General features: G+C 40.4%; 1 protein-coding gene across 1 annotated transcript in view; it reads right to left on the bottom strand.

The window, feature by feature from the left end:
* The window catches only part of AOC1 (amine oxidase copper containing 1), a 117,550-nt gene extending 91,140 nt beyond the window's left edge, over positions 1 to 26,410 (bottom strand). Inside the window, exons 1-3 of the mRNA XM_053713256.1 lie at positions 26,233 to 26,410; positions 15,709 to 17,274; positions 3,616 to 3,904 (exon numbers count right to left, since the gene is read on the bottom strand). Coding sequence (XP_053569231.1) covers positions 3,616 to 3,904; positions 15,709 to 17,251 — 1,832 coding nt within the window. The 5' untranslated portion in view covers positions 17,252 to 17,274; positions 26,233 to 26,410. The remainder of the gene's footprint in view (positions 1 to 3,615; positions 3,905 to 15,708; positions 17,275 to 26,232) is intronic.
* Between the last annotated feature and the right edge of the window lie 1,323 nt (positions 26,411 to 27,733).

Genomic DNA, 27,733 nt, shown 5'->3' with positions numbered 1-27,733 from the left:
TGTATTTATTTTAGCTAGGTAGAATAGTTACTAAATAGTTATTAACTATTTAATAACTACCTAGTTAAATTAAAGACAAATTTACCTGTAAAATAAAACCTAACCTAAGTTACACTAACACCTAACACTACACTATAATTAAATAAATTAACTAAATTAACAACAATTAAATAAATTAAATTAAATTAGCTAAAGTACAAAAACCCCCCCACTAAATTACAGAAAATAAAAAACAAATTACAAGATATTTAAACTAATTACACCTAATCTAATAGCCCTATCAAAAAAAAAAAAAAAAAAACCCAAAATAAAAATAAAAACCCTAGCCTAAACTAAACTGCCAATAGCCCTTAAAAGGGCCTTTTGCGGGGCATTGCCCAAAAGTAATCAGCTCTTTTACCTGTTAAAAAAATACAAACAACCCCCCCAACAGTAAAACCCACCACCCACACAACAAACCCCCCAAATAAAATGCTTTATTTGGATGGGCATTGCCCTTAAAAGTGCATTTAGCTCTTTTGCGGCCCAAACCCTAATCTAAAAAATAAAGCCCACCCAATACACCCTTAAAAAAACCTAACACTAATCCCCTGAAGATCGACTTACAGTTCTGAAGACCGGACATCCATCCTCAAGGAAGCAGCAGAAGTCTTCATCCAAGCCGGGCGAAGTGGTCCTCCAGACGGGCAGAAGTCTTCATCCAGACGGCATCTTCTATCTTCATCCATCCGACACGGAGCGAGTATATCTTCAAGACATCCGACTCGGAGCATCCTCTTCAAACGACGGCTTCTTACTGAATGACGGTTTCTTTAAGTGACGTCATCCAAGATGGCATCCCTTAGATTCCGATTGGCTGATAGAATTCTATCAGCCAATTGGAATTAAGGTAGAAAAAATCATATTGGCTGATGCAATCAGCCAATAGGATTGAAGTTCAATCCTATTGGCTGATCCAATCAGCCAATAGGATTGAGCTCGCATTCTATTGGCTGTTCCAAATTGTATTTAATTGTATTTAATTGAGTTAATTTTTTTAATTATACGTAGTGTAGTGTTAGGTGTTATTGTAACTTAGGTTAGGTTTTATTTTACAGGTACTTTTGTATTTATTTTATCTAGGTAGTTATTAAATAGTTAATAACTAATTAGTAACTATTCTACCTAGTTAAAATAAATACCAACTTGTCTGTTAAATAAAAATAAATCCTAAGCTAGATACAATGTAACTATTAGTTATATTGTAGCTAGCTTAGGGTTTATTTTATAGGTAAGTATTTAGTTTTAAATAGGAATAATGTAGTTAATTATAGTAATTTGTATTTAGATTTATTGTAATTATATTTAAGTTAGGGGGTGTTAGGGTTAGACTTAGGTTTAGGGGTTAATACATTTAGTATGGTGGCGGCAACGTTGGGGGTGGCAGATTAGGGGTTAATAAATGTAGGTAGGTGGCGGCGATGTTAGGGATGGCAGATTAGGGGATAATAATATTTAACTAGTGTTTGCGAGGCAGGAGTGCGGCGGTTTAGGGGTTAATATGTTTATTATAGTTGCGGCGATGTCCGGAGTGGCAGATTAGGGGTTAATAATTTTATTTTAGTGTTTGCGATGTGGGAGAGCCTCGGTTTAGGGGTTAATAGGTAGTTTATGGGTGTTAGTGTACTTTTTAGCACTTTAGTTATGAGTTTTATACTACAGCGTTGTAGTGTGATACTCATAACTACTGACTTTGAAATGCATTTGGACTCTTGACGGGGTAGGGTGTACAGCTCACTTTTTGGCCTCCCAGGACAGACTCGTAATACCGGCGCTATGGAAGTCACATAAAAAAAAGGGTTTATGAAGTTTACGTAAGTCGTTTTGCGGTAAGGCCAAAAAAGTGTGCGGTGCCCCTAAACCTGCAAGACTCGTAATACTAGCGGGCGTAAAAAAGCAGCGTTAGGACCTGATAACACTGCTTTTTTACCCTAACGCACAACTCGTAATCTAGCTGACTGTGTGTAGTAATCTAGCCGAATGTCTGTATCATTAGAGGGCATGAGGCTTCCTGGGGTCTAATATCTTGGAAAGGGCAACCAGTACATATGAGAGGAAATTGTCATATGATTCTGACCAAGATATCTGTGAAGGGAATCACAAAGAGAGAGGGCACCTCCTAGTGCAACATTGCAAGGGTTGTGATAAAGCAAATCATATGATGAAATTATACTCACAAGAGATGCCTGAGGAAACAGCCAGTCTGGCTGAGAAACGCGTTGTTTTAATACTTGTTTTAACCTATTGGGGTGAAATTGTATACATCCCTGAATTTTAACAAACAATTATTTGAATAAATTGTTACATTTTATGGAAGCCTGAGCCTTTATTCGTTTGGACATATCGGATCCCATCATCCTGTTGCAGGATCAGTGTAGCTGGGTCACTGTGATTCCCCAGCTTGTCTCAATTAGCCCACTGGTGCTGCTCCTTTTGGGAGTATAATTTCATCATATGATTTGCTTTATCACAACCCTCGCAATGTTGCACTAGGAGGGGCCCTCTTTGTGATTCCCTTCACAGATATCTGTCTCTTTGCATTGTATCATATGAGAGGAGCTAGCTGCCCTTCAGGTCAGTACATCACTGGCTACATCTGGATGCTATACACAGATGAGTCGCTACAACTGATGAACAAACTAGGACCATTTTGAACATTGGCCTTTGTCTTACACCCTTGGACAAGGACTCAGCTAAGTTACCACAAATTTGTGGTTTATGACTGTGGATCAGAATTTTATGTTTACATTTATCTATATATTTATATTCTTGTGCGTATATATTTTACATCTAATTAAGGTTGTATTTTGACCACCTTATTAGTATCATTATATTTCACTCACTTATATAATTCCCCTGTTTATCTTTTCTTTTTCTTTCCACCCATACTGATTATCATTTCACTTGTTACATTCTATAGCCCCCTCGGTGTCATCAACAGTTTTGGGTGATTTTGACCAAGATGCCAACAAGATTTATATTTCCAGTGTCACTATTTTCTCATATCTGCTTAGTCTCTTTTTAGACCTAATGTTGTACATAAACCCTCTAAATAAGGATATGCATTAAGGGACAGTATAGTCAGAATTAAACTTTCATGATTCGGATTGGGCATGCAATTTTAAACAACTTTCCAACTGACTTTTATCATTAAATTAGTTTTTTTCCCTTGGTGGCTAAACCTAGCTAAACTCAAACTTATTTCAAAAATGTTAAAAACTGCCACTTAGCTCAGATCATTTTGAAAGTTTTTCACAGTTAGACAGTACTAGTTCATGTGTGTCATATAGATACCATTGTGCTCACTCTCATGGAGTTATTTAGGAGTCTGCACTGATTGGCTAAACTGCATGTCTGTCAAAAGCCTTGAGATAAGGGGGCAGTCTGCAGAGACTTAGCTTCAAGGTAATCACAGAGGAATAAAGTGTATTAATATAACTGTGTTGGTTATGCAAAACTGGGCAATGGGTAATAAAGTGATTATCTATCTTTTTAAACAATAACAATTCTAGTGTAGACTGTCCCTTTAACATCCATAGATGCTCCCTCCCCACACAGCCATCCTTCAGTGATTACCTGGACCAGGAAATACCCTTCTCTTCCTTCCAGTGCCTGGGCAGTACACGGTCACCGTGAGAGTTGTACTGGATACGGTAGCTTTTATTATGCCCCCACTTGTTTTTCTTATTGGGATTGTTGAACATTAGATACTTAGGAAGAGGAGTCCCAAACTTGAAGGCTGCTTGCTTCTCACTGTCTATCCTTTTGGTATCCATCCTTGACTGGATGATCGAGTGCCCTGGACTCCATGGATTGGAGATGTTTTCAAATTTTAAGTTCACAGTTTCAAAACTGTTTTCTGAACCTAAAAAAGGAAGAAGTCTTGTAAACATAATGTTCAATGAAGACTGTTGTTAAACCTGAAAACAGAAACATACTCTTAACATTTGTACTAAAACCACAGAACAAGGAGTCACACAATACTATCTTTATATCACATCAGCATGTCTACATATTTCTATCTTTATCTCACATCAGCATGACTACACAACACTATCTTTATCTCACATCAGCATGATTACACAATGCTATCTTTATCTCACATCAGCATGACTACACAATGCTATCTTTATCTCACATCAGCATGACTACACAACACTATCTTTATCTCACATCAGCATGACTACACAATACTATCTTTATCTCACATCAGCATGATTACACATTACTATCTTTATCTCACATCAGCATGACTACACATTACTATCTTTATCTCACATCAGCTTGTCTACACAATACTATCTTTATATCACATCAGCATGACTACACAGCACTATCTTTATCTCCCATCAGCATGACTACACAATGCTATCTTTATCTCACATCAGCATGACTACACAATGCTATCTTTATCTCACATCAGCATGACTACACAATGCTATCTTTATCTCACATCAGCATGACTACACAATGCTATATTTATCTCACATCATCATGCCTACACATTACTAACTTTATCTCACATCAGCATGACTACACAACACTATCATTATCTCACATCAGCATGACTACACAATACTATCTTTATCTCACATCAGCATGACTACACAATACTATCTTTATCTCACATCAGCATGACTACACAATGCTATCTTTATCTCACATCATCATGTCTACACATTACTATCTTTATCTCACATCAGCTTGTCTACACAATACTATCTTTATCTCACATCAGCATGACTACACAGCACTATCTTTATCTCCCATCAGCATGACTACACAATGCTATCTTTATCTCACATCAGCATGACTACACAATGCTATCTTTATCTCACATCAGCATGACTACACAACACTACCTTTATCTCACATCAGCATGACTACACAATGCTATCTTTATCTCACATCAGCATGACTACACAATGCTATCTTTATCTCACATCAGCATGACTACACAACACTATCTTTATCTCACATCAGCATGACTACACAATACTATCTTTATCTCACATCAGCATGATTACACAATGCTATCTTTATCTCACATCATCATGACTAAACAATGCTATCTTTATCTCACATCATCATGACTACACAACACTATCTTTATCTCACATCAGCTTGTCTACACAATACTATCTTTATCTCACACCAGCATGACTACACAACACTATCTTTATCTCACATCAGCATGACTACACAACACTATCTTGATCTCACATCAGCATGATTACTCAATGCTATCTTTATCTCACATCAGCATGACTACACAACACTATCTTTATCTCACATCAGCTTGTCTACACAATGCTATCTTTATCTCACATCAGCATGACTACACAACACTATCTTTATCTCACATCAGCATGACTACACAACACTATCTTTATCTCACATCAGCATGACTACACAACACTATCTTTATCTCACATCAGCATGACTACACAATGCTATCTTTATCTCACATCATCATGACTACACAATGCTATCTTTATCTCACATCAGCATGTCTACACGATACTATCTTTATCTCACATCAGCATGATTACACAATGCTATATTTATCTTACATCAGCATGACTACACAACACTATCTTTATCTCACATCAGCATGATTACACAATGCTATCTTTATCTCACATAAGCATGACTACACAACACTATCTTTATCTCACATCAGCATGATTACACAATGCTATCTTTATCTCACATCAGCATGACTACACAACACTATCTTTATCTCACATCAGCTTGTCTACACAATACTATCTTTATCTCACATCAGCATGACTACACAACACTATCTTTATCTCACATCAACTTGTCTACACAATACTATCTTTATCTCACATCAGCATGACTACACAACACTATCTTTATCTCACATCAGCTTGTCTACACAATGCTATCTTTATCTCACACCAGCATGACTACACAACACTATCTTTATCTCACATCAGCTTGTCTACACAAGACTATCTTTATCTCACATCAGCATGACTACACAACACTTTGTTTATCTCACATCAGCATAACTACACATTACTATCTTTATCTCACATCAGCATGACTACACAATGCTATATTTATCTCACATCAGCATAACTACACAATACTATCTTTATCTCACATCAGCATGACTACACAATACTATCTTTATCTCACATCAGCATGATTACACAATGCTATCTTTATCTCACATCAGCATAACTACACATTACTATCTTTATCTCACATCAGCATGACTACACAATACTATCTTTATCTCACATCAGCATGATTACACAATGCTATCTTTATCTCACATCAGCATGACTACACAACACTATCTTTATCTCACATCAGCATGACTACACAACACTATCTTTATCTCACATCAGCATGATTACACAATGCTATCTTTATCTCACATCAGCATGACTACACAACACTATCTTTATCTTACATTAGCTTGTCTACACAATACTATCTTTATATCACATCAGCATGTCTACATATTTCTATCTTTATCTCACATCAGCATGACTACACAACACTATCTTTATCTCACATCAGCATGACTACACAACACTATCTTTATCTCACATCAGCATGTCTACACATTACTATCTTTATCTCACATCAGCATGACTACACAATACTATCTTTATCTCATATCATCATGTCTACACAATACTATCTTTATCTCACATCATCATGACTACACAACACTATCTTTATCTCACATCAGCATGACTACACATTACTATCTTTATCTCACATCAGCATGACTACACATTACTATCTTTATCTCATATCATCATGACTACACAACACTATCTTTATCTCACATCAGCATGACTACACATTACTATCTTTATCTCATATCATCATGACTACACAACACTATCTTTATCTCACATCAGCATGTCTACACAATGCTATCTTTATCTCACATCATCATGTCTACACAATGCTATCTTTATCTCACATCAGCATGACTACACATTACTATCTTTATCTCACATCAGCATGACTACACATTACTATCTTTATCTCATATCATCATGACTACACAACACTATCTTTATCTCACATCAGCATGTCTACACAATGCTATCTTTATCTCACATCATCATGTCTACACAATGCTATCTTTATCTCACATCAGCATGACTACACATTACTATCTTTATCTCACATCAGCATGACTACACATTACTATCTTTATCTCACATCAGCATGACTACACATTACTATCTTTATCTCATATCATCATGACTACACAACACTATCTTTATCTCACATCAGCATGTCTACACAAGGCTATCTTTATCTCACATCATCATGTCTACACAATGCTATCTTTATCTCACATCATCATGTCTACACAATGCTATCTTTATCTCACATCATCATGTCTACACAATGCTATCTTTATCTCACATCAGCATGACTACACAATACTATCTTTATCTCACATCAGCATGACTACACAATACTACCTTTATCTCACATCAGCATGACTACACAACACTATCTTTATCTCACATCATCATTTCTACACATTACTATCTTCATCTCACATCAGCTTGTCTATACATTACTATCTTTATCTCACATCAGCATGACTACACAATACTATCTTTATCTCATATCATCATGTCTACACATTACTATCTTTATCTCACATCAGCATGACTACACAATACTATCTTTATCTCACATCATCATGTCTACACATTTCTATCTTTATCTCACATCATCATGTCTACACAATACTATCATTATCTGACATGAGCTGGTCTGCACAACACTATCTTTATCTCACATCAGCATGTCTACACAATAATATCTTTATCTCACATCAGCATAACTACACATTACTATCTTTATCTCACATCATTAGTCTACACAATACTATCTTTATTTCACATCAGCTGGTCTACACAAAACTATCTTTATCTCACATCAGCATGTCTACAGAATACTATCTTCATCTCACATCATTAGTCTACACATAACTATCTTTATCTCACATCATTAGTCTACACATTACTATCTTCATCTCACATCATTAGTCTACACATTACTATCTTCATCTCACATCATTAGTCTACACATTACTATCTTCATCTCACATTATTAGTCCACACAACACTATCTTTATCTCACATCAGCATAACTACACATTACTATCTTTATCTCACATCAGCATGACTACACAATACTATCTTTATCTCATATCATCATGTCTACACAATACTATCTTTATCTCACATCATCATGACTACACAACACTATCTTTATCTCACATCAGCATGACTACACATTACTATCTTTATCTCACATCAGCATGACTACACATTACTATCTTTATCTCATATCATCATGACTACACAACACTATCTTTATCTCACATCAGCATGACTACACATTACTATCTTTATCTCATATCATCATGACTACACAACACTATCTTTATCTCACATCAGCATGTCTACACAATGCTATCTTTATCTCACATCATCATGTCTACACAATGCTATCTTTATCTCACATCAGCATGACTACACATTACTATCTTTATCTCACATCAGCATGACTACACATTACTATCTTTATCTCATATCATCATGACTACACAACACTATCTTTATCTCACATCAGCATGTCTACACAATGCTATCTTTATCTCACATCATCATGTCTACACAATGCTATCTTTATCTCACATCAGCATGACTACACATTACTATCTTTATCTCACATCAGCATGACTACACATTACTATCTTTATCTCATATCATCATGACTACACAACACTATCTTTATCTCACATCAGCATGTCTACACAAGGCTATCTTTATCTCACATCATCATGTCTGCACAATGCTATCTTTATCTCACATCATCATGTCTACACAATGCTATCTTTATCTCACATCATCATGTCTACACAATGCTATCTTTATCTCACATCAGCATGACTACACAATACTATCTTTATCTCACATCAGCATGACTACACAATACTACCTTTATCTCACATCAGCATGACTACACAACACTATCTTTATCTCACATCATCATTTCTACACATTACTATCTTCATCTCACATCAGCTTGTCTACACATTACTATCTTTATCTCACATCAGCATGACTACACAATACTATCTTTATCTCATATCATCATGTCTACACATTACTATCTTTATCTCACATCAGCATGACTACACAATACTATCTTTATCTCACATCATCATGTCTACACATTTCTATCTTTATCTCACATCATCATGTCTACACAATACTATCATTATCTGACATGAGCTGGTCTGCACAACACTATCTTTATCTCACATCAGCATGTCTACACAATAATATCTTTATCTCACATCAGCATAACTACACATTACTATCTTTATCTCACATCATTAGTCTACACAATACTATCTTTATTTCACATCAGCTGGTCTACACAAAACTATCTTTATCTCACATCAGCATGTCTACAGAATACTATCTTCATCTCACATCATTAGTCTACACATAACTATCTTTATCTCACATCATTAGTCTACACATTACTATCTTCATCTCACATCATTAGTCTACACATTACTATCTTCATCTCACATCATTAGTCTACACATTACTATCTTCATCTCACATTATTAGTCCACACAACACTATCTTTATCTCACATCAGCATAACTACACATTACTATCTTTATCTCACATCAGCATGACTACACAATACTATCTTTATCTCACATCATTAGTCTACACAATGCTATCTTTATCTCATATCATCATGTCTACACAAAACTATCTTTATCTCACATCAGCATGTCTACAGAATACTATTTTCATCTCACATCATTAGTCTACACAAAACTATCTTTATCTCACATCATTAGTCTACACATTACTATCTTCATCTCACATCATTAGTCTACACATTACTATCTTCATCTCACATCATTAGTCTACACATTACTATCTTCATCTCACATCATTAGTCCACACAACACTATCTTTATCTCACATCAGCATAACTACACATTACTATCTTTATCTCACATCAGCATGACTACACAACACTATCTTTATCTCACATCAGCATGACTACACAATACTATCTTTATCTCACATCAGCATGACTACACAATACTATCTTTATCTCACATCAGCATGACTACACAACACTATCTTTATCTCACATCAGCTGGTCTACACAACACTATCTTTATCTCACATCAGCATGACTACACAACACTACCTTTATCTCACATCATCATATCTACACAATACTATCTTTATCTCACATCATCATGTCTACACGATACTATCTTTATCTCACATCATCATGTCTACACGATACTATCTTTATCTCACATCAGCATGACTACACAACACTAACTTTATCTTACATCAGCTTGTCTACACAATACTATCTTTATCTCACATCAGCATGACTACACAACACTATCTTTATCTCACATCAGCATGACTACACAACACTATCTTTATCTCACATCAGCATGACTACACAACACTACCTTTATCTCACATCAGCATGACTACACAACACTATCTTTATCTTACATCAGCTTGTCTACACAATACTATCTTTATCTCACATCAGCATGACTACACAACACTATCTTTATGTCACATCAGCATGACTACACAACACTACCTTTATCTCACATCAGCATGACTACACATTACTATCTTTATCTCACATCAGCATGACTACACAACACTACCTTTATCTCACATCAGCATGACTACACAACACTATCTTTATCTCACATCAGCTGGTCTACAGAATACTATCTTCATCTCACATCATTAGTCTACACATTACTATCTTCATCTCACATCATTAGTCTACACATTACTATCTTCATCTCACATCATTAGTCCACACAACACTATCTTTATCTCACATCATCATGTCTACACATTACTATCTTTATCTCACATCAGCATGTCTACACAACACTATCTTTATCTCACATCAGCATGACTACACAATACTATGTTTATCTCACATCAGCATGACTACACAACACTACCTTTATCTCACATCAGCTTGTCTACACAATACTATCTTTATCTCACATCAGCATGACTACACATTACTATCTTTATCTCACATCAGCATGACTACACATTACTATCTTTATCTCACATCAGCATGACTACACAACACTATCTTTATCTCACATCATCATGACTACACAATACTATCTTTATCTCACATCAGCATGACTACACAACACTACCTTTATCTCACATCAGCATGACTACACAATACTATCTTTATCTCACATCAGCTTGTCTACACAATACTATCTTTATCTCACATCAGCATGACTACACAACACTACCTTTATCTCACATCATCATGTCTACACATTTCTATCTTTATCTCACATCATCATGACTACACAACACTACGTTTATCTCACATCAGCATGACTACACAACACTATCTTTATCTTACATCAGCATGACTACACAACACTATCTTTATCTCACATCAGCATGACTACACAATACTATCTTTATCTCACATCAGCATGACTACACAACACTACCTTTATCTCACATCAGCATGACTACACAATACTATCTTTATCTCACATCAGCATGACTACACAACACTATCTTTATCTCACATCAGCATGACTACACAATACTATCTTTATCTCACATCAGCATGACTACACAACACTACCTTTATCTCACATCAGCATGACTACACATTACTATCTTTATCTCACATCAGCATGACTACACAACACTATCTTCATCTCACATCAGCATGACTACACAACACTATCTTTATCTCACTTCAGCATGACTACACATTACTATCTTCATCTCACATCATCATGACTACACAACACTATCTTTATCTTACATCAGCATGACTACACATTACTATCTTTATCTCACATCAGCATGACTACACAACACTACCTTTATCTCACATCAGCATGACTACACAACACTATCTTTATCTCACATCAGCATAACTACACATTACTATCTTTATCTCACATCAGCATGACTACACAACACTATCTTTATCTCACATCAGCATAACTACACATTACTATCTTTATCTCACATCAGCATGACTACACAATACTATCTTTATCTCACATCAGCATGACTACACAACACTACCTTTATCTCACATCAGCATGACTACACAACACTACCTTTATCTCACATCAGCTTGTCTACACAATACTATCTTTATCTCACATCAGCATGACTACACAACACTACCTTTATCTCACATCAGCATGACTACACAACACTACCTTTATCTCACATCAGCATGACTACACATTACTATCTTTATCTCACATCAGCATGACTACACAACACTACCTTTATCTCACATCAGCATGACTACACAACACTATCTTTATCTCACATCAGCATGACTACACAATACTATCTTTATCTCACATCAGCATGACTACACATTACTATCTTTATCTCACATCAGCATGACTACACAACACTACCTTTATCTCACATCAGCATGACTACACATTACTATCTTTATCTCACATCAGCATGACTACACAATACTATCTTTATCTCACATCATCATGACTACACAATACTATCTTTATCTCACATCAGCATGACTACACAACACTACCTTTATCTCACATCAGCATGACTACACAACACTATCTTTATCTCACATCAGCATGACTAAACAATGCTATATTTATCTCACATCAGCATCACTACACAACACTATCTTTATCTCACATCAGCATCACTACACAACACTATCTTTATCTCACATCAGCATCACTACACAACACTATCTTTATCTCACATCAGCATGACTACACAATGCTATCTTTATCTCACATCAGCATGTCTACACAACAATATCTTTATCTCACACCAGCATGACTGCATAACACTATTTTTATCTTACATCATCCTGTCTACACAATACTATCTTTATCTCACATCATCTGGTCTACACAATACTATCTTTATCTCACATCATCTGGTCTACACAACACTATCTTTATCTTACATCATCATGTCTACACAATACTATCTTTATCTCACATCATCATGTCTACACATTGCCAACTTTCTTTTAGCGTAGAAAAAGACTGGGTTTGATCATGCAACCCAGCTATATATCCCTGATTCTTTTACGTATCCCTTCTTTCTCTCAACAGGCTCTCTCTTTCCTTGCGTGAGCTAGGCCCAATCTCCCCTCCACTTGTCTAGCTCACATGATCTCACAGCTGGTTCAGCAATATTTCCATTATTAATTGTGGGGCTTTTAGTTATCGTTAAAGGGACAGTTTACTCAAAACTTTTCTCCCCTTTAATTTGTTCCCAATGATCCACTTTACCTGCTGGAGTGTATTAAATTGTTTACAAGTAGCTCCTTTACCCTTATATTGGCATTTGAAATTGTTAATTTAGCATGTGGTATCCCCACCCATTCTGAAAGTTTGTGGCCGCGCGTACCAGATATAGATAAGCTTTGTAAACACAGCCAGCAGAAGAAATTACACTCCCAGTGTGATAAAGCAGAGATAAGGTAGTAAAATGTTGATTTTCCATTGTTCTCTCAAAGTACTGGTAATTGTTTTAAGGACAGCTATAAGATAAAGAAGCAGGTATATGTGCACAATGTGATACAGTAATGAGCTAATTTTCATACATTTTTTACTCTGCAGTTGGTAAAAAAGCAATTGTAAACACATTAAGGGAAAAACTATTTTACAGTATACTGTCCCTTTAAGACAGAGGCCTCTAGTTATCAAGCCGTCAACTGCAAATACACTGGAATTCCGCAGCGTATTTGTGGCGAGGCTGACTCGCCTTAGTTATCAAGCCCTACTGCCCGGCAAAAGTAGAATATAGTGACATAACCTACGATCCGCCGGACTCAGTCCGACACAGATTGATGGTTACGTCACTACAGATGTTCTGAATGCAAGTTCGGCACAATCCGAGTACTTTTGGTAGTTATCAAACTACTACCAGGTACGCTCGCCACTATTTCGGGACAGCGTACCTGGATTTCAATCCGCCGCCCTGGAAGCGGCGGATCCCATAGGAATGGGAGTCTGACCATAGCGAAAGCTCATGTTCGCTGTTGCCCGATATCCCATTGATTCCTATGGGAGATGTCTGCACCTAACACCCTAACATGTACCCCGAGTCTAAACACCCCTAATCTGCTCCCCCTACACCGCCGCAACTAAATAAACTTATTAACCCCTTAACCGCCACTCCCGGACCCCGCCGCAACTATAATAAACTTGTTAACCCCTAAACTGCCGCTCTGGGACCCCGTTGTCACCTACATTACATATTAACCACTAATCTGCCGCCCCCCTATACCGCCGCCACCTACATAAACTTATTAACCCCTATCCTGCGGATCCCTGACCCCGCCGCAACTAAATAAATTGTTTAACCCCTAAACCGCCGCTCCTGGACCCCGCTGCCACCTATATTAAAGTTATTAACCCCTATCCTGCCCCCCATACCGCTGCCACCTATATTAAATTTATTAACCCCTAAACCTAAGTCTAACACTAACCCTAACCCCCCCTAACTTAAATATTATTTTAATAAATCTAAATAATATTACTCGCCACCTACATTACATTTATTAACCCCTATCCTGCCCCCACTACACCGCCGCCACCTACATTAAACTCATTAACCCCTGAACCACCGCTCCCGGACCTCGCCGCAACTAAATTAAATGTTTAACTCCTAAACCACCGCTCCCAGACCCCGCCGCCACCTATATTAAAGTTATTAACCCCTATCCTGCCCCCCTATACCGCCGCCACCTATATAAAACTTATTAACCCGTAAACCTAAGACTAACACTAACACCCCCCTAACTTTAATATTATTTTAATAAATCTAAATAAAACTTACTATTATTAACTAAATTATTCCTATTTAAAATTAAATACTTCCCTGTAAAATAAACCCTAAGATAGCTACAATATAACTAATAATTATATTGTAGCTATTTTAGGATTTATTTTTATTTTACAGGCAACTTTGTATTTATTTTAACTAGGTACAATAGTTATTAATTAGTTATTAACTATTTAATAACTACCTAGCTAAAATACTTACAAAATTACCTGGACGTAATAACTTTATTTAGGTGCGGGGGCTCCGGGAGCAGCGGTTTAGGGGGTAAAACAGTATTGTATAGTGTGGGTGCTTAGTGACAGGCTATCAAGAAAGCTGCGAAGAAACCGATGAGCAGCGAGATCGATGACTGTTAGTTAACAACAGTCCGCTGCTCATCGCACTGTACTTGGTGCGCGGCTTCTTGACAGCTTTTTTGATAACTTTGGCGAACATATTCAGGTCCGCGGTGGCGGTGGTAGGCAATCTTAGGCGAGCGTATTGGGCCGGCGAATGCAGGTAAGTAGACGGCTTCATAACTAGAGGCCAGAATGTGGGAATGTCAACTTTATTTTTTATTGAGAAAATTTAAAAAAATCATTGTAAGGCCCAGACAAGATGGTCTGCTGTGATCTATTCATTAACTCTACTAGGTGTCCCCATGCAAAGCCATCAATTTGATTCACCTTATACTAGTACTGTTCCTATTTGCACAGTATCTTACCTGCAATGTCCAGGTCAACTTTATAGTGAATCAAGTGGGTATGCAGGTTCCCCAGTACATTGTTTTGGACTTTGCTACCATAGAGAAGACCATCTGGTGTGAAGAATGTGGAGTGGATATAACCTGTAGCATGAACCTTAACCTCAATGACACCATTCTGGTAGAATATGAAGTCCCATATGTAGTCATAGTTGTAAACTGTTGAGGTTGTCCTTACTACCAGGACATGGTTTTCCACACCAGCAAAGAAATTGTACCCACCATTTGTATCGCTATCAAAATGTCTCCTTAAGGCTAACCCAGTTGGCAGCTCAAAAATACATAATGCATTTTTGTAGTGAACTGGTTTATCAGCATCGTAGAAGTGATAAACATCTTGGTAAGTGGCTGTATCTGGGCAATCGATTCCTTTGGCCAGCTCAAAGTCAACAGACCCCATTCCCCAACCTGAGTCAATATATTTAGTCTGCATACCAGCAGGGCTGACACCACTATAAAAAGCAATCGCCTCCTGGATGCTCACCTCATATGCTATCCTTTCATTGTTATACTGAATGTCATACAGCTGCAAGCCACTGGAGGTGCGGACACGATAGGCAAAGCTCCAACCTGCATATTCCACATAGTTACCCAAAACTCTGTAACGTTTTCCTTGAGGCTCACACACCTTTGGCCCATGAATGTCTGACCTAGTTTTATATTCTCCACGAGGCCTAAAGGATGAATAATGTTCGTTTTCATTGTATTCTGGCAAACGAAGTTTTGCAAGTTCATTCCTTGCATACTTCCTAACCAGCTCTTCCACACTGTCAAAATACTGTCCATTGTACCAGAGCTTTTCTACTGTCCACTCCTTGGGATTTGTAGAGCGGTGATTGAGTAAGAGTTCAAAGCCAATTGGATTGATGAAGAATCCTTCCACAAAACGTTGTAGAATTAGCCATGACCTACGCTCCCCAGACTTAAGGCCTCGTGGAGCAATGTCAGTGAAAGCAAGGCAGCGATTTGTGCAATTGCTAAATGAAAACCCAGATGTCTCTACGAAAATATGGTCAGCATCTTTTAGTATCTCCCCTAGCTTGCGGTAAATATTATCATACTCTTTGAAAGTCATTGGCCTTGCCTCAAATTTAATTGTCTTATTTCCTCTATAATTGTATGTCTTGTAATAATATGGATACGGTAGAGGCCCTACAATATATTCAGTAATATTAGGGTGGGGTTGATCCCCAAAGAAGATCACAACTTTCGCCTCTCTTGGAGGTTTAGGTCCATTTTTATCCAGAAAGTTTATCACATGATATTTTTTGGGCATATAAAGTTCAATCATAAAGATTGAATTTTTGGCAAATTGTTTCCGTGCAGAGGTCAGTCTTAAGTTCTCTTGTTCCACTAGAAAGTTCTGGACAGATTTCATCTCACCAGGAGACAAATCAGAGAAGACAGATGCCTTATACCGACCCTTAGAAGGGGAATGTTTGGGGGAGAAGGCAGTTATAGACATGAACATGGCTGGAATCAAGATTAGTATATAAGTCCACATTGTGCAGTGATGATAGACGGTGCCTACAAGAGAAAAAGTGTATTTCAATTGCAAATTACATAAACAAGAAACAAATTCTCCTTAAACACAGAGAATCACGCACTCATGAGCACTATCTTAAGAATTAGCTTCATTGAACTTAATCAGATATACCCTACGAATAAGTAAACACAATGGCCTCTATTTATCAAGCCGTCAACTTACCTGCATTCGACGGCACCAATATGCTCGCCTAAGATCGCCTAACATCGCTGCCGCGGACCTGAATACATTCTCCAAAATTATCAAAAAAGCTGTCAAAAACCCGTGCACCAAGTACGGGGCGATGAGCAGCGGACTGTTGTTAACTAACAGTCATCGATCTCGCTGCTCTTTGGCTTTTTTACTGCTTTCTTGGTACCCTGTCACTAAACACCCACATTATACTATACTGTTTACCCCCTATACCGCCGCTCCCTGAGCCCACCGCACCTAAATAAAGTTATTAACCCCTAAACCGCTGCTCCCGGACCCCTCCGCAACTAAATAAAGTTATTAACCCTTAAACCGCCGCTCCCGGAGCCCACCGCAACTCTAATAAATGTATTAACCCCTAAACCGCAGCTCCTGGAGCCCACCGCCACCTACATTATACATGTTAACCACTAATCTTCCGCCCCCTATACCGCCGCCATCTACATAAAGTTATTAACCCCTAAACCGCCGCTCCCGGACCCCGCCACAACTAAATAAAGTATTTAACCCCCTAAACCGCCGCTCCTGGAGCCCACCGCCACCTACATTATACATATTAATATATGTGTGAGTATGTGAGTTCCCGTGTGTGTGTGAGAGCAAGAGTGTGAGTTTGTGATATACGTGTAAATGAATATGTTTGCTTTATACCATGTTTAAACATTTGTGCAACTCATGCGAGCAACAAGCAACTGTCTGATTTACACAATGTCACTGACATTATTATGCTTAGGGCATTTTATCTTTTTTGCCCCATCCCTGGAAAAATTTCTGTGAATGCCCAGACGTGCGGTGTTCTCTGGTTTTCATGTGTTTTTTATGTTATAGCTGAGAATGTGCAGTATTTGATTTTAGTTAGTTTTTGCTCTATTTAATGCCACACTTTATAGTTAATATTTATAGTTTATAGTTATATTACAGCTGTAGTTTAGTTATATTACAGCTGTAGTTTAGTTATATTACAGCTGTAGTTTAGTTATATTACAGCTGTAGTTTATTGTTATATTACAGCTGTAGTTTAGTTATATTACAGCTGTAGTTTAGTTATATTACAGCTGTAGTTTAGTTATATTACAGCTGTAGTTTATTGTTATATTACAGCTGTAGTTTAGTTATATTACAGCTGTAGTTTACTGGACTGTTCAATATTAAACTGTTTTTCAAGTGCAGTTTTGAGGGAACTGTCATTGGGGCATATTTATCAAGGCTCGCCAGTAACAGCAGTTATGAAGCAGCGGTCACAAAGACCGCTGCTCCATAACCTTTCCGCCTGCTCTGAGCAGGCGGACAGACATCGCCGGAAATTAACCCGATAGAGTACGATCGGGTTGTCTGACACCCCTTGCTGGCGGCCGATTGGCCGCAAGTCTGCAGGGGGCGGCGTTGCACCAGCAGCTCTTGTGAGCTGCTGGTGCAATGTTGAATACGGCGAACAATACGTATTCAGCGAGGTCTGTGTAATCTAATTGCAGTTGCCTGCCTGCCAGCGTGTGTGCCAGGCCCACTTGCCCAGTGCCACCACTCATATCTGGTGTAACAGTAGTGTAAATTTAAAAAAAAAAACTTTTTTGACTGTGAAACATCAGTCTGCTTGTGTAATCTAATTGCAGTTGCCTGCCTGCCAGCGTGTGTGCCAGGCCCACTTGCCCAGTGCCCCCACTCATATCTGGTGTAACAGTAGTGTAAATTTAAAAAAAAAACTTTTTTGACTGTGAAACATCAGTCTGCTAGTGTAATCTAATTGCAGTTGCCTGCCTGCCAGCGTATGTGCCAGGCTCACAGCGTATACTGTGCCCACTTGCCCAGTGCCCCCACTCATATCTGGTGTAACAGTAGTGTAAATTAAAAAAAAAAAACTTTTTTGACTGTGAAACATCAGTCTGCTTGTGTAATCTAATTGCAGTTGCCTGCCAGCCAGCGTGTGTGCCAGGCTCACAGCGTATACTGTGCCCACTTGCCCAGTGCCACCACTCATATCTGGTGTAACAGTAGTGTAAATTTAAAAACAAAAAATTTTTGGACTGTGAAACATCAGTCTGCTTTTTTGTGTCAGGCTCACAGCGTATACTGTGCCCACTTGCCCAGTGCCACCACTCATATATTGTTTAATAGTAGTGTAAGTGTACATTTAAAAAAAAAAAACTTTTTGGACTGTGAAACATCAGTCTGCTTTTTTGTTTCAGGATCACAGCTTATACTGAGCCCACTTGCCCAGTGCCACCACTCATATCTTGTTTAATAGTAGTGTAAGTATACATTTAAAAACAAAAAAAACTTTTTGGACTGTGAAACATCAGTCTGCTTTTTTGTTTCAGGCTCACAGCTTATACTGGGCCCACTTGCCCAGTGCCACCACTCATATCTTGTTTAATAGTAGTGTAAGTGTACATGTAAAAAAATAAAAACTTTTTGGACTGTTAAACATCAGTCTGCTTTTTTGTGTCAGGCTCACAGCGTATACTGTGCCCACTTGCCCAGTGCCACCACTCATATCTTGTTTAATAGTAGTGTAAGTGTACATTTAAAAAAATAAAAAAAATTTGGACTGTGAAACATCAGTCTGCTTTTTTGTGTCAGGCTCACAGCGTATACTGTGCCCACTTGCCCAGTGCCACCACTCATATCTTATTTAATAGTAGTGTAAGTGTACATGTAAAAAACTAAAAACTTTTTGGACTGTGAAACATCAGTCTGCTTTTTTGTGTCAGGCTCACAGCTTATACTGGGCCCACTTGCCCAGTGGCATCACTCATATCTTGTTTAATAGTAGTGCAAGTGTACATTTAAAAAAAAATGACAGGCAGAGGCAGGCCACCCCGCAGGTGCCGTCATGGTGCTGTGATTCCCTTTGGCACTAGAATAATGCCCAGTGTTCAGAGGCCACGTCCCATGAACTCGAAAAGTTCTGAGGAAATAGTTGACTTTATAACACAGGACACCCAATCTTCTATAGCTTCCGTTCCAAACCTTGATGCACCATCCTCCTCCAGCTTATCTTCGGGCACCTCTCAAGTTACCACTCGCCTGCCTGCCGCCACCACCAACACTAGCACCACAGCCGCTTCACTTGATCTGTCAGAGGAGTTTTTTACACATCAGTTGGAAGAAATAAGTGATGTGCAACCATCATTGACAGAGGAAGTAGATAACAGTGATATGTCTCAGTCAGACAGCATTACAGACATGGACGTACGGTGTGATGATGATGATGTTGTACCTGCTGCTGCTTCCTTTGTTGATTTGTCAGATACAAGTGAAGCAGTTGATTATGACGATGCGTCCGTGGATGTCATGTGGGTGCCCGCTAGAAGAGAAGAAGAACAGGGGGAAAGTTCAGATAGGGAGACAGAGAGGAGGAGGAGGAGACAAGTTGGAAGCAGGGGGAGGTCGTCGCAAGGAGCTAGTGGCACAGTCAGACAGCATGCATCGGCACCCGGGGTCAGCCAGACAGCACGCCAATCAATGCATGCTGTTGCCACCACCAGAATGCCGTCATCGCAGAGCTCAGCAGTGTGGCATTTTTTTTGTGTGTCTGCCTCTGACAACACATGATTAAGGGGTAACACCCCGAAACGTTGTGGACTTTTTTCTTGTGCCATAATAAATTGGTTATAATTTATGCTGCTGCTATCTTTGTGTGTATCTATTTGGGGGTTTGCAGGAACCCTGGCAGCGAGCATTGGGCATTTAAGGGTGCTGGACTTTTGACTGTTTTCTGACAACAACGATGCCATTTGCAACTTGTGCCAAAAGAAAGAGTCGTGGGAAGTCCAACACCCACCTAGGTACAACTGCTTTGCGAAGGCACATGATCGCACATCACAAACGCCTATGGGATCAACACATGAGTAGAAGCAGCACAAAAACTCAAAGCCGCCATCCTCCTCCTGGTCCAGCATCTTCAGCCACGTCAACCACTGCTGTCCTCCTTGCCCCCTCTCAACCATCCGCCACTGATAGCTGGTCTGCAAAGCATGGTCAGGGCAGGTTTATCACCTACACTGCACATTGGGTAAACCTGCTGACGGCTGCCAAGCATGGAATGCGTGGCTCTGCAGAGGAGGAGTTGGTGACACCGCCACGACTTGCAGGCAGGCCTGCTGCCACCTCCTCTACTACTCCTACTCCATCCTCTTCCATAACCTCCTCGGCTGAGTTCTCTTCTGCTGCTGCGTCTTTCTCCACATCAACAGCACCCCCCCAGCTCCGCAGGTACTATTCCACATCCCGGATATGGCAGTGTCACGCCGTCTTGGGGTTGACTTGCCTGAAAGCAGAGAGTCACACCGGACCAGCACTCCTGTCCGCCCTGAACGCACAGGTGGATCAGTGGCTGACTCCCCAACAACTGGAGATCAGCAAAGTGGCTTCTGACAATGGAAGTAATTTGGTGGCGGCATTGAAATTGGGCAAGCTGACACATGTGCCGTGCATGGCACATGTGTGTAATCTGATCGTACAACGCTTTGTGCATAAGTACCCAGGCTTACAGAACATCCTGAAGCAGGCCAGGAAGGTGTGTGGCCATTTGAGACGTTCCTACACGGCCATGGCGCACTTTTCCGATATCCAGCGGCGAAACAACATGCCAGTGAGGCGCTTGATTTGCGACAGCTCGACACGTTGGAATTCAACACTCCTAATGTTCGACCGCCTGCTCCAACAAGAAAAAGCCGTTAACGAGTATTTGTATGACCGGGGTGCTAGGACAGCCTCTGCGGAGCTGGGAATTTTTTTGCCACGTTACTGGGCGCTCATATGCAATGCCTGTAGGCTCATGCGTCCTTTTGAGGAGGTGACAAACCTAGTCAGTCGCACCGAAGGCACCATCAGTGACATCATACCATTTGTTTTCTTCCTGGAGCGTGCCCTGCGAAGAGTGCTGGATCAGGCCGTAGATGAGCGTGAAGAGGAAGAGTTGTGGTCACCATCACCACCAGAAACAGCCTTATCAGCATTGCTTGCTGGACCAGCGGCAACGCTGGAAGAGGATTGTGAGGAAGAGGAGTCAGAGGAGGAATGTGGCTTTGAGGAGGAGGAGGAAGACCAACCACAACAGGCATCCCAGGGTGCTCGTTGTCACCTATCTGGTACCCGTGGTGTTGTACGTGGCTGGGGGGAAGAAGATACCTTCAGTGAGATCACTGAGGATGAGGAACCGGACATGAGTAGCTCGGCATCCAACCTTGTGCAAATGGGGTCTTTCATGCTGTCGTGCCTGTTGAGTGACCCTCGTATAAAAAAGCTGAAGGAGAATGACCTGTATTGGGTGTCCACGCTACTAGACCCCCGGTATAAGCATAAAGTGCCTAAAATGTTACCGAATTACCACAAGTCGGAAAGGATGCAGCAGTTCCAAAATAAATTAAAAATTATGCTTTACACAGCGTATAAGGGTGATGTCACAGCACAACGGGAATCTAATAGTGGAAGAGGTGAAAGTAATCCTCCGACTCCCACGACCACGCCGGCAAGGACAGGACGCTTTACAGACATGTTGTTGATGGAGGACATGCAGAGCTTTTTAACTCCTATGCATCGACACAGCCCTTCGGGGGCCACCCTCATAGAACGACTCGACCGACAGGTAGCAGACTACCTCGCCTTAACTGCAGATCTTGACACTCTGAGGAGCGATGAACTCCTTGACTACTGGGTGTGCAGGCTTGAACTGTTGCCTGACCTATCCCAATTTGCAATAGAACATCTGGCCTGCCCCGCTTCAAGTGTCCTGTCAGAAAGGACCTTCAGTGCAGCAGGAGGTATTGTCACTGAGAAGAGAAGTCGCCTAGGTCAAAAAAGTCTAGATTACCTCACCTTTATTAAGATGAATGAGGGATGGATCCCGAAGGGACTGACATTGGGCGATACATTCAAGTAAAAAAGGCCTGATGAGATGAGCTGCCTTGGGCTAAAAATGGTCCACACGCTGCTGTATTTTATCTCTGAATGCTGGATGACTTGCGTGACTTATCCGCCATCAACTAGGGTTCAAGCCGCAATGTTTTAGGGCACTTTCTGCCTTGGAAACAAACATCAATTTTTCTGGCCGCTGCTACAGCAGCGGCTGCAACAATACCTAATTTTTCAGGCATGTGTACATGCCAAATTTTTCTGGCCTCTGATGCTGCACTGTGGCTTCAAAAACCAAACCAAAAAAAAGGCACTTAACAGGGATTAAACTGATAGGAATAGTACTACTTAACACACCACTCCTATCTGGTGGCACATTATATTGCACGCGCAGTGCCCCAAATTTGAAGTAGGAGGACCGACCAAGCATCTTTTTCCATCTCCCGGTTCCTAAAATCCATGCCATATACACGTCCCCTGGCGCCCCAACTGCCTCTGGGAACCTTACCATGGGTCCCAGACCGCACGTCTTGTAATTCTCTGTCTGGGAAATTATCTATCTATCAAATCTATCTATTTATCTATCAAATCTATCTATCTATCTATCGTATCTATCAAATGTATCTATTGCATCTATTGATCTATGTATCAAATCTATCTATCAAATCTATCTATCAAATCTATCTATCAAATCTATCTATCAAATCTATCTATCAAATCTATCTATCAAATCTATCTCGTGGCCGGACTGTTATCTGACAGCCACTTGTGTTTTGGCCAAATGTCCGTTGGCCAAATGTGCATCTGCCAAATGTCCGTCGGCTAAAAGTCCGGCCACGATTGCAAGCGCAGTGCCCCAAATTTGAAGTAGGAGGACCGACCAAGCATCTTTTTCCATCTCCCGGTTCCTAAAATCCATGCCATATACACATCCCCTGATAGGGGACACCACAGTGGAAGGTACCCGGTCGAAATTTCTTTGCACAAAAGGCAATCCCCAACCTGTACTCGATTGTGCAAAAGGAAGTAACCTTACCATGGGTCCTAGACCACACATCTTGTAATTCTCTGTCTGGGAAATTATCTATCTATCAAATCTATCTATTTATCTATCAAATCTATCTATCTATCTATCGTATCTATCAAATGTATCTATTGCATCTATTGATCTATATGTCTAATCTATGTATCTATCTATCTCTCAAATCTATCTATCTCGTGGCCGGACCGACCAAGCATCTTTTTCCATCTCCCGGTTCCTAAAATCCATGCCATATACACGTCCCCTGATAGGGGAAGTAACAGGGATTAAACTGATAAGAATAGTACTACTTAACACACCACTCATATCTGGTGGCACAGTAGATTGCACGTGCAGTGCCCCAAATTTGAAGTAGGAGGACCGACCAAGCATCTTTTTCCATCTCCCGGTTCCTAAAATCCATGCCATATACACGTCCCCTGATAGGGGACACCGCAGTGGAAGGTACCCGGACGAAATTTCTTTGCACAAAAGGCAATCCCCAACCTGTACGCGATTGTGCAAAAGGAAGTAACCTTATCATGGGTCTCAGACCGCATGTCTTGTAATTCTCTGTCTGGGAAATTATCTATCTATCTATCTATCTATCAAATCTATCTATTTATCTATCAAATCTATCTATCTATCTATCGTATCTATCAAATGTATCTATTGCATCTATTGATCTATCTATCTAATCTATGTATCAAATCAAAGAGACCTTCAATGACATCAGTGAGGACAAGGAACGGGACATGGCTAGCTTGGTATCCAACCTTGTGCAAATGCGGTTGTGCAAATGGACTGTTTGCGGTTGTTTGCGGTGCGTTAAAGGGACAGTCTAAGCCAAAATAAACTTTCAGAATTCAGATGAGCATGTAATTTTAAACAATTTTCCAATTTACTTGTATCACCAATTTTGCTTTTTTCTCTTGGTATTCTTAGTTGAAAGCTTAACCTAGGAGGTTCATATGCTAATTTCTTAGACCTTGAAGCCCACCTCTTTCAGATTGCATTTTAACAGTTTTTCACCACTAGAGGGTGTTAGGTCACGTATTTCATATAGATAACACTGTGCTTGTGCACGAGAAGTTATCTGGGAGCAGGCACTGATTGGGAGCAGGCACTGATTGGCTAGACGGCTAGTCTGTCAAAAGAACTGAAAAAGGGGCAGTTTGCAGAGGCTTAGATACAAGATAATCACAGAGGTTAAAAGTATATTATTATAAATGTGTTAGTTATGCAAAACTGGGAAATGGGTAATAAAGGGATTATCTATCTTTTAAAGCAATAAAAATTCTGGTGTAGACTGTCCCTTTAAACGGGGAGTTTGGTCTGTCACTGTGAAGTGGGCGTAACCCTTACACTACCTGATCGATACAACATCATACCTGATGTTTTAAAGCATGTTATTCCAAACAATTTAGGAATGTTAGGTGATTTATGCCCTTTATGGCTTAAAACCAGACTCTGCATCAACTATGTGATTTTCCGTGGGAGTTTTGCCATGGATCCCCCTCCGGCATGCCACAGTCCAGATGTTAGTCCCCTTGAAACAACTGCTCAATCACTATTGTGGCCAGAAAGAGTCCCTGTGGGTTTTAAAGTTCGCCTGCCTATTGAAGTCTATGGCGGTTCGCCCGGTTCACGAACATTTTTTGAAGTTCGCGTTCGACGTTCGCGAACCCAAATTTTTAGGTTCGCAACATCACTAATGTTAACGTAAAATAGATATCTATACCTATATGTCTATAGGAATAGATATAAATGTATAGGTATGTATAGATAAATATAGAAATAGCCTGGAAGAGTGAGTGCTGAGTAAATATGTTGTGTTACAATGTTGCATTGTGCATGGGAGGAATTCACTCACCCTTTACATGCTGTGCAGGGAATCCACTTCCTTTTTGCTGCTGTGGATTCCTGGAAGTTTTTTCACCATGGATCGTGCCAAGAGAGTTTCTGTTCCTCCTCAAAGATACAGGGATGAAGACTCTGAACCTGTAGAGCTGGAAGAGATGGAGACTGAGAACGTGGATTGGATCACAACTTCCCCCTCGGGGGCTGTTACAGTTGGTCAGGGCTATGTCTCAGGTCTCTTCCTTCCCTCTTCCCCTTCTAGGGGGAGAGGGAGAAGAGAGTCCGGTTATATTGTTTCCCTCTTCTGAACGAGAGGGGGTGGAGGAGGAATGTAGCATGGGCCTGCCAGGCCTCTGAACCGGTTGGGGGCGGGCGTCTGAGTTAAGGCCTAGAAGGGGTTGTAGGCTGGGGTCTCAAGTGGTCAGCGGGTGCCCTTGCCCTCCCGTAGTCTATCTGGCAGGTTCGTTAATCGGTATTGTCGGTAGTGGGAGCAGTGGTGGGGCCTTCCCTGCGTCGTTGGTCATCTCCGGGGAGACCGTCTCGGCTGCGTTGTCCTTGCTGCATTCCCTGGTAGCAATGCTAGTTGGGGCATCTTCATCTGTCACAGTGCCCATTCTGTCCCAGGGTCTAGTGTAGGGGGACAGTCTGCAGGCCTCTTCATCTGCTACGTTGGTTGCCCCATACAAGATGGCCACCAAACCATCTTCCGGTCACGTGCCCCTTCTGCTAGCTGCTTCCGTTGACATCACTTCTGGTTAGGGCAGTCAGAATGCAGCAGGCATCAAGAGCAGATCGTTCCACCCAGCTCCTCAGGTAAGAATGGAGGACCACAGGGGAGAACATCCGCTCAAGACAGTGGTGGTGCCCAGAAGGGCAGGCATGCAGGAACAAGCTAGAGTGATAATGAGAGCGGCTGTTAAGAAGGGGCATTCTACCATTAGCCCCAGTTTGTGTGATGGCTTATCGATAGTGAGGAGGCTGGCATATCTGGGGTGGGGCGCGCCTCAGGGCTCAGTACCTCAGTTAGGTTTATGGATGAGTTTGCCAGCATGCCTTCTGCACAGATGAGGAAGAGTTAAGTTTGCAATTTGGGGCGAGTGACAGTGACAGGAAGTTTATACAAGATGGTTTGACTGTGTGGGGGGTGGATCTGAGACTTCCTTCTTGCCTTATATCTTGCAGGATACAACAGCACCAGTGGTCAGCAGTGATACAGCCCTACAGGGATTCCAAGCTTTTGCTCTGGATGTGGACATCGCAGGAACTGAGGGACAGTCTGCCTCAGGGTCCGTAGCACTTCATGCTGGGAGCGGTGAGTTCCACTTTAATTTCTCTTGGGGTGGGCATTTTTTCTCTCCATCCAGTGATTCAGGGTCAAAGAGCGATAGGGCCCTGGGTTTGGTGGTGAACGAGCATCAAAGAATGTACAGAATGCTCAAAAAATTGGTGGGGGAGCAGGGTGGGACCACAGCAGGTAAGTTTAGTGCTGGGGGAGCTTCCACTGGGTCTTCAAT

Source organism: Bombina bombina, chromosome 5 (genome assembly GCF_027579735.1).
Source record: "Bombina bombina isolate aBomBom1 chromosome 5, aBomBom1.pri, whole genome shotgun sequence".
Taxonomy (NCBI): domain Eukaryota; kingdom Metazoa; phylum Chordata; class Amphibia; order Anura; family Bombinatoridae; genus Bombina; species Bombina bombina.
This window is presented reverse-complemented; position numbering and strand designations above follow the sequence as displayed.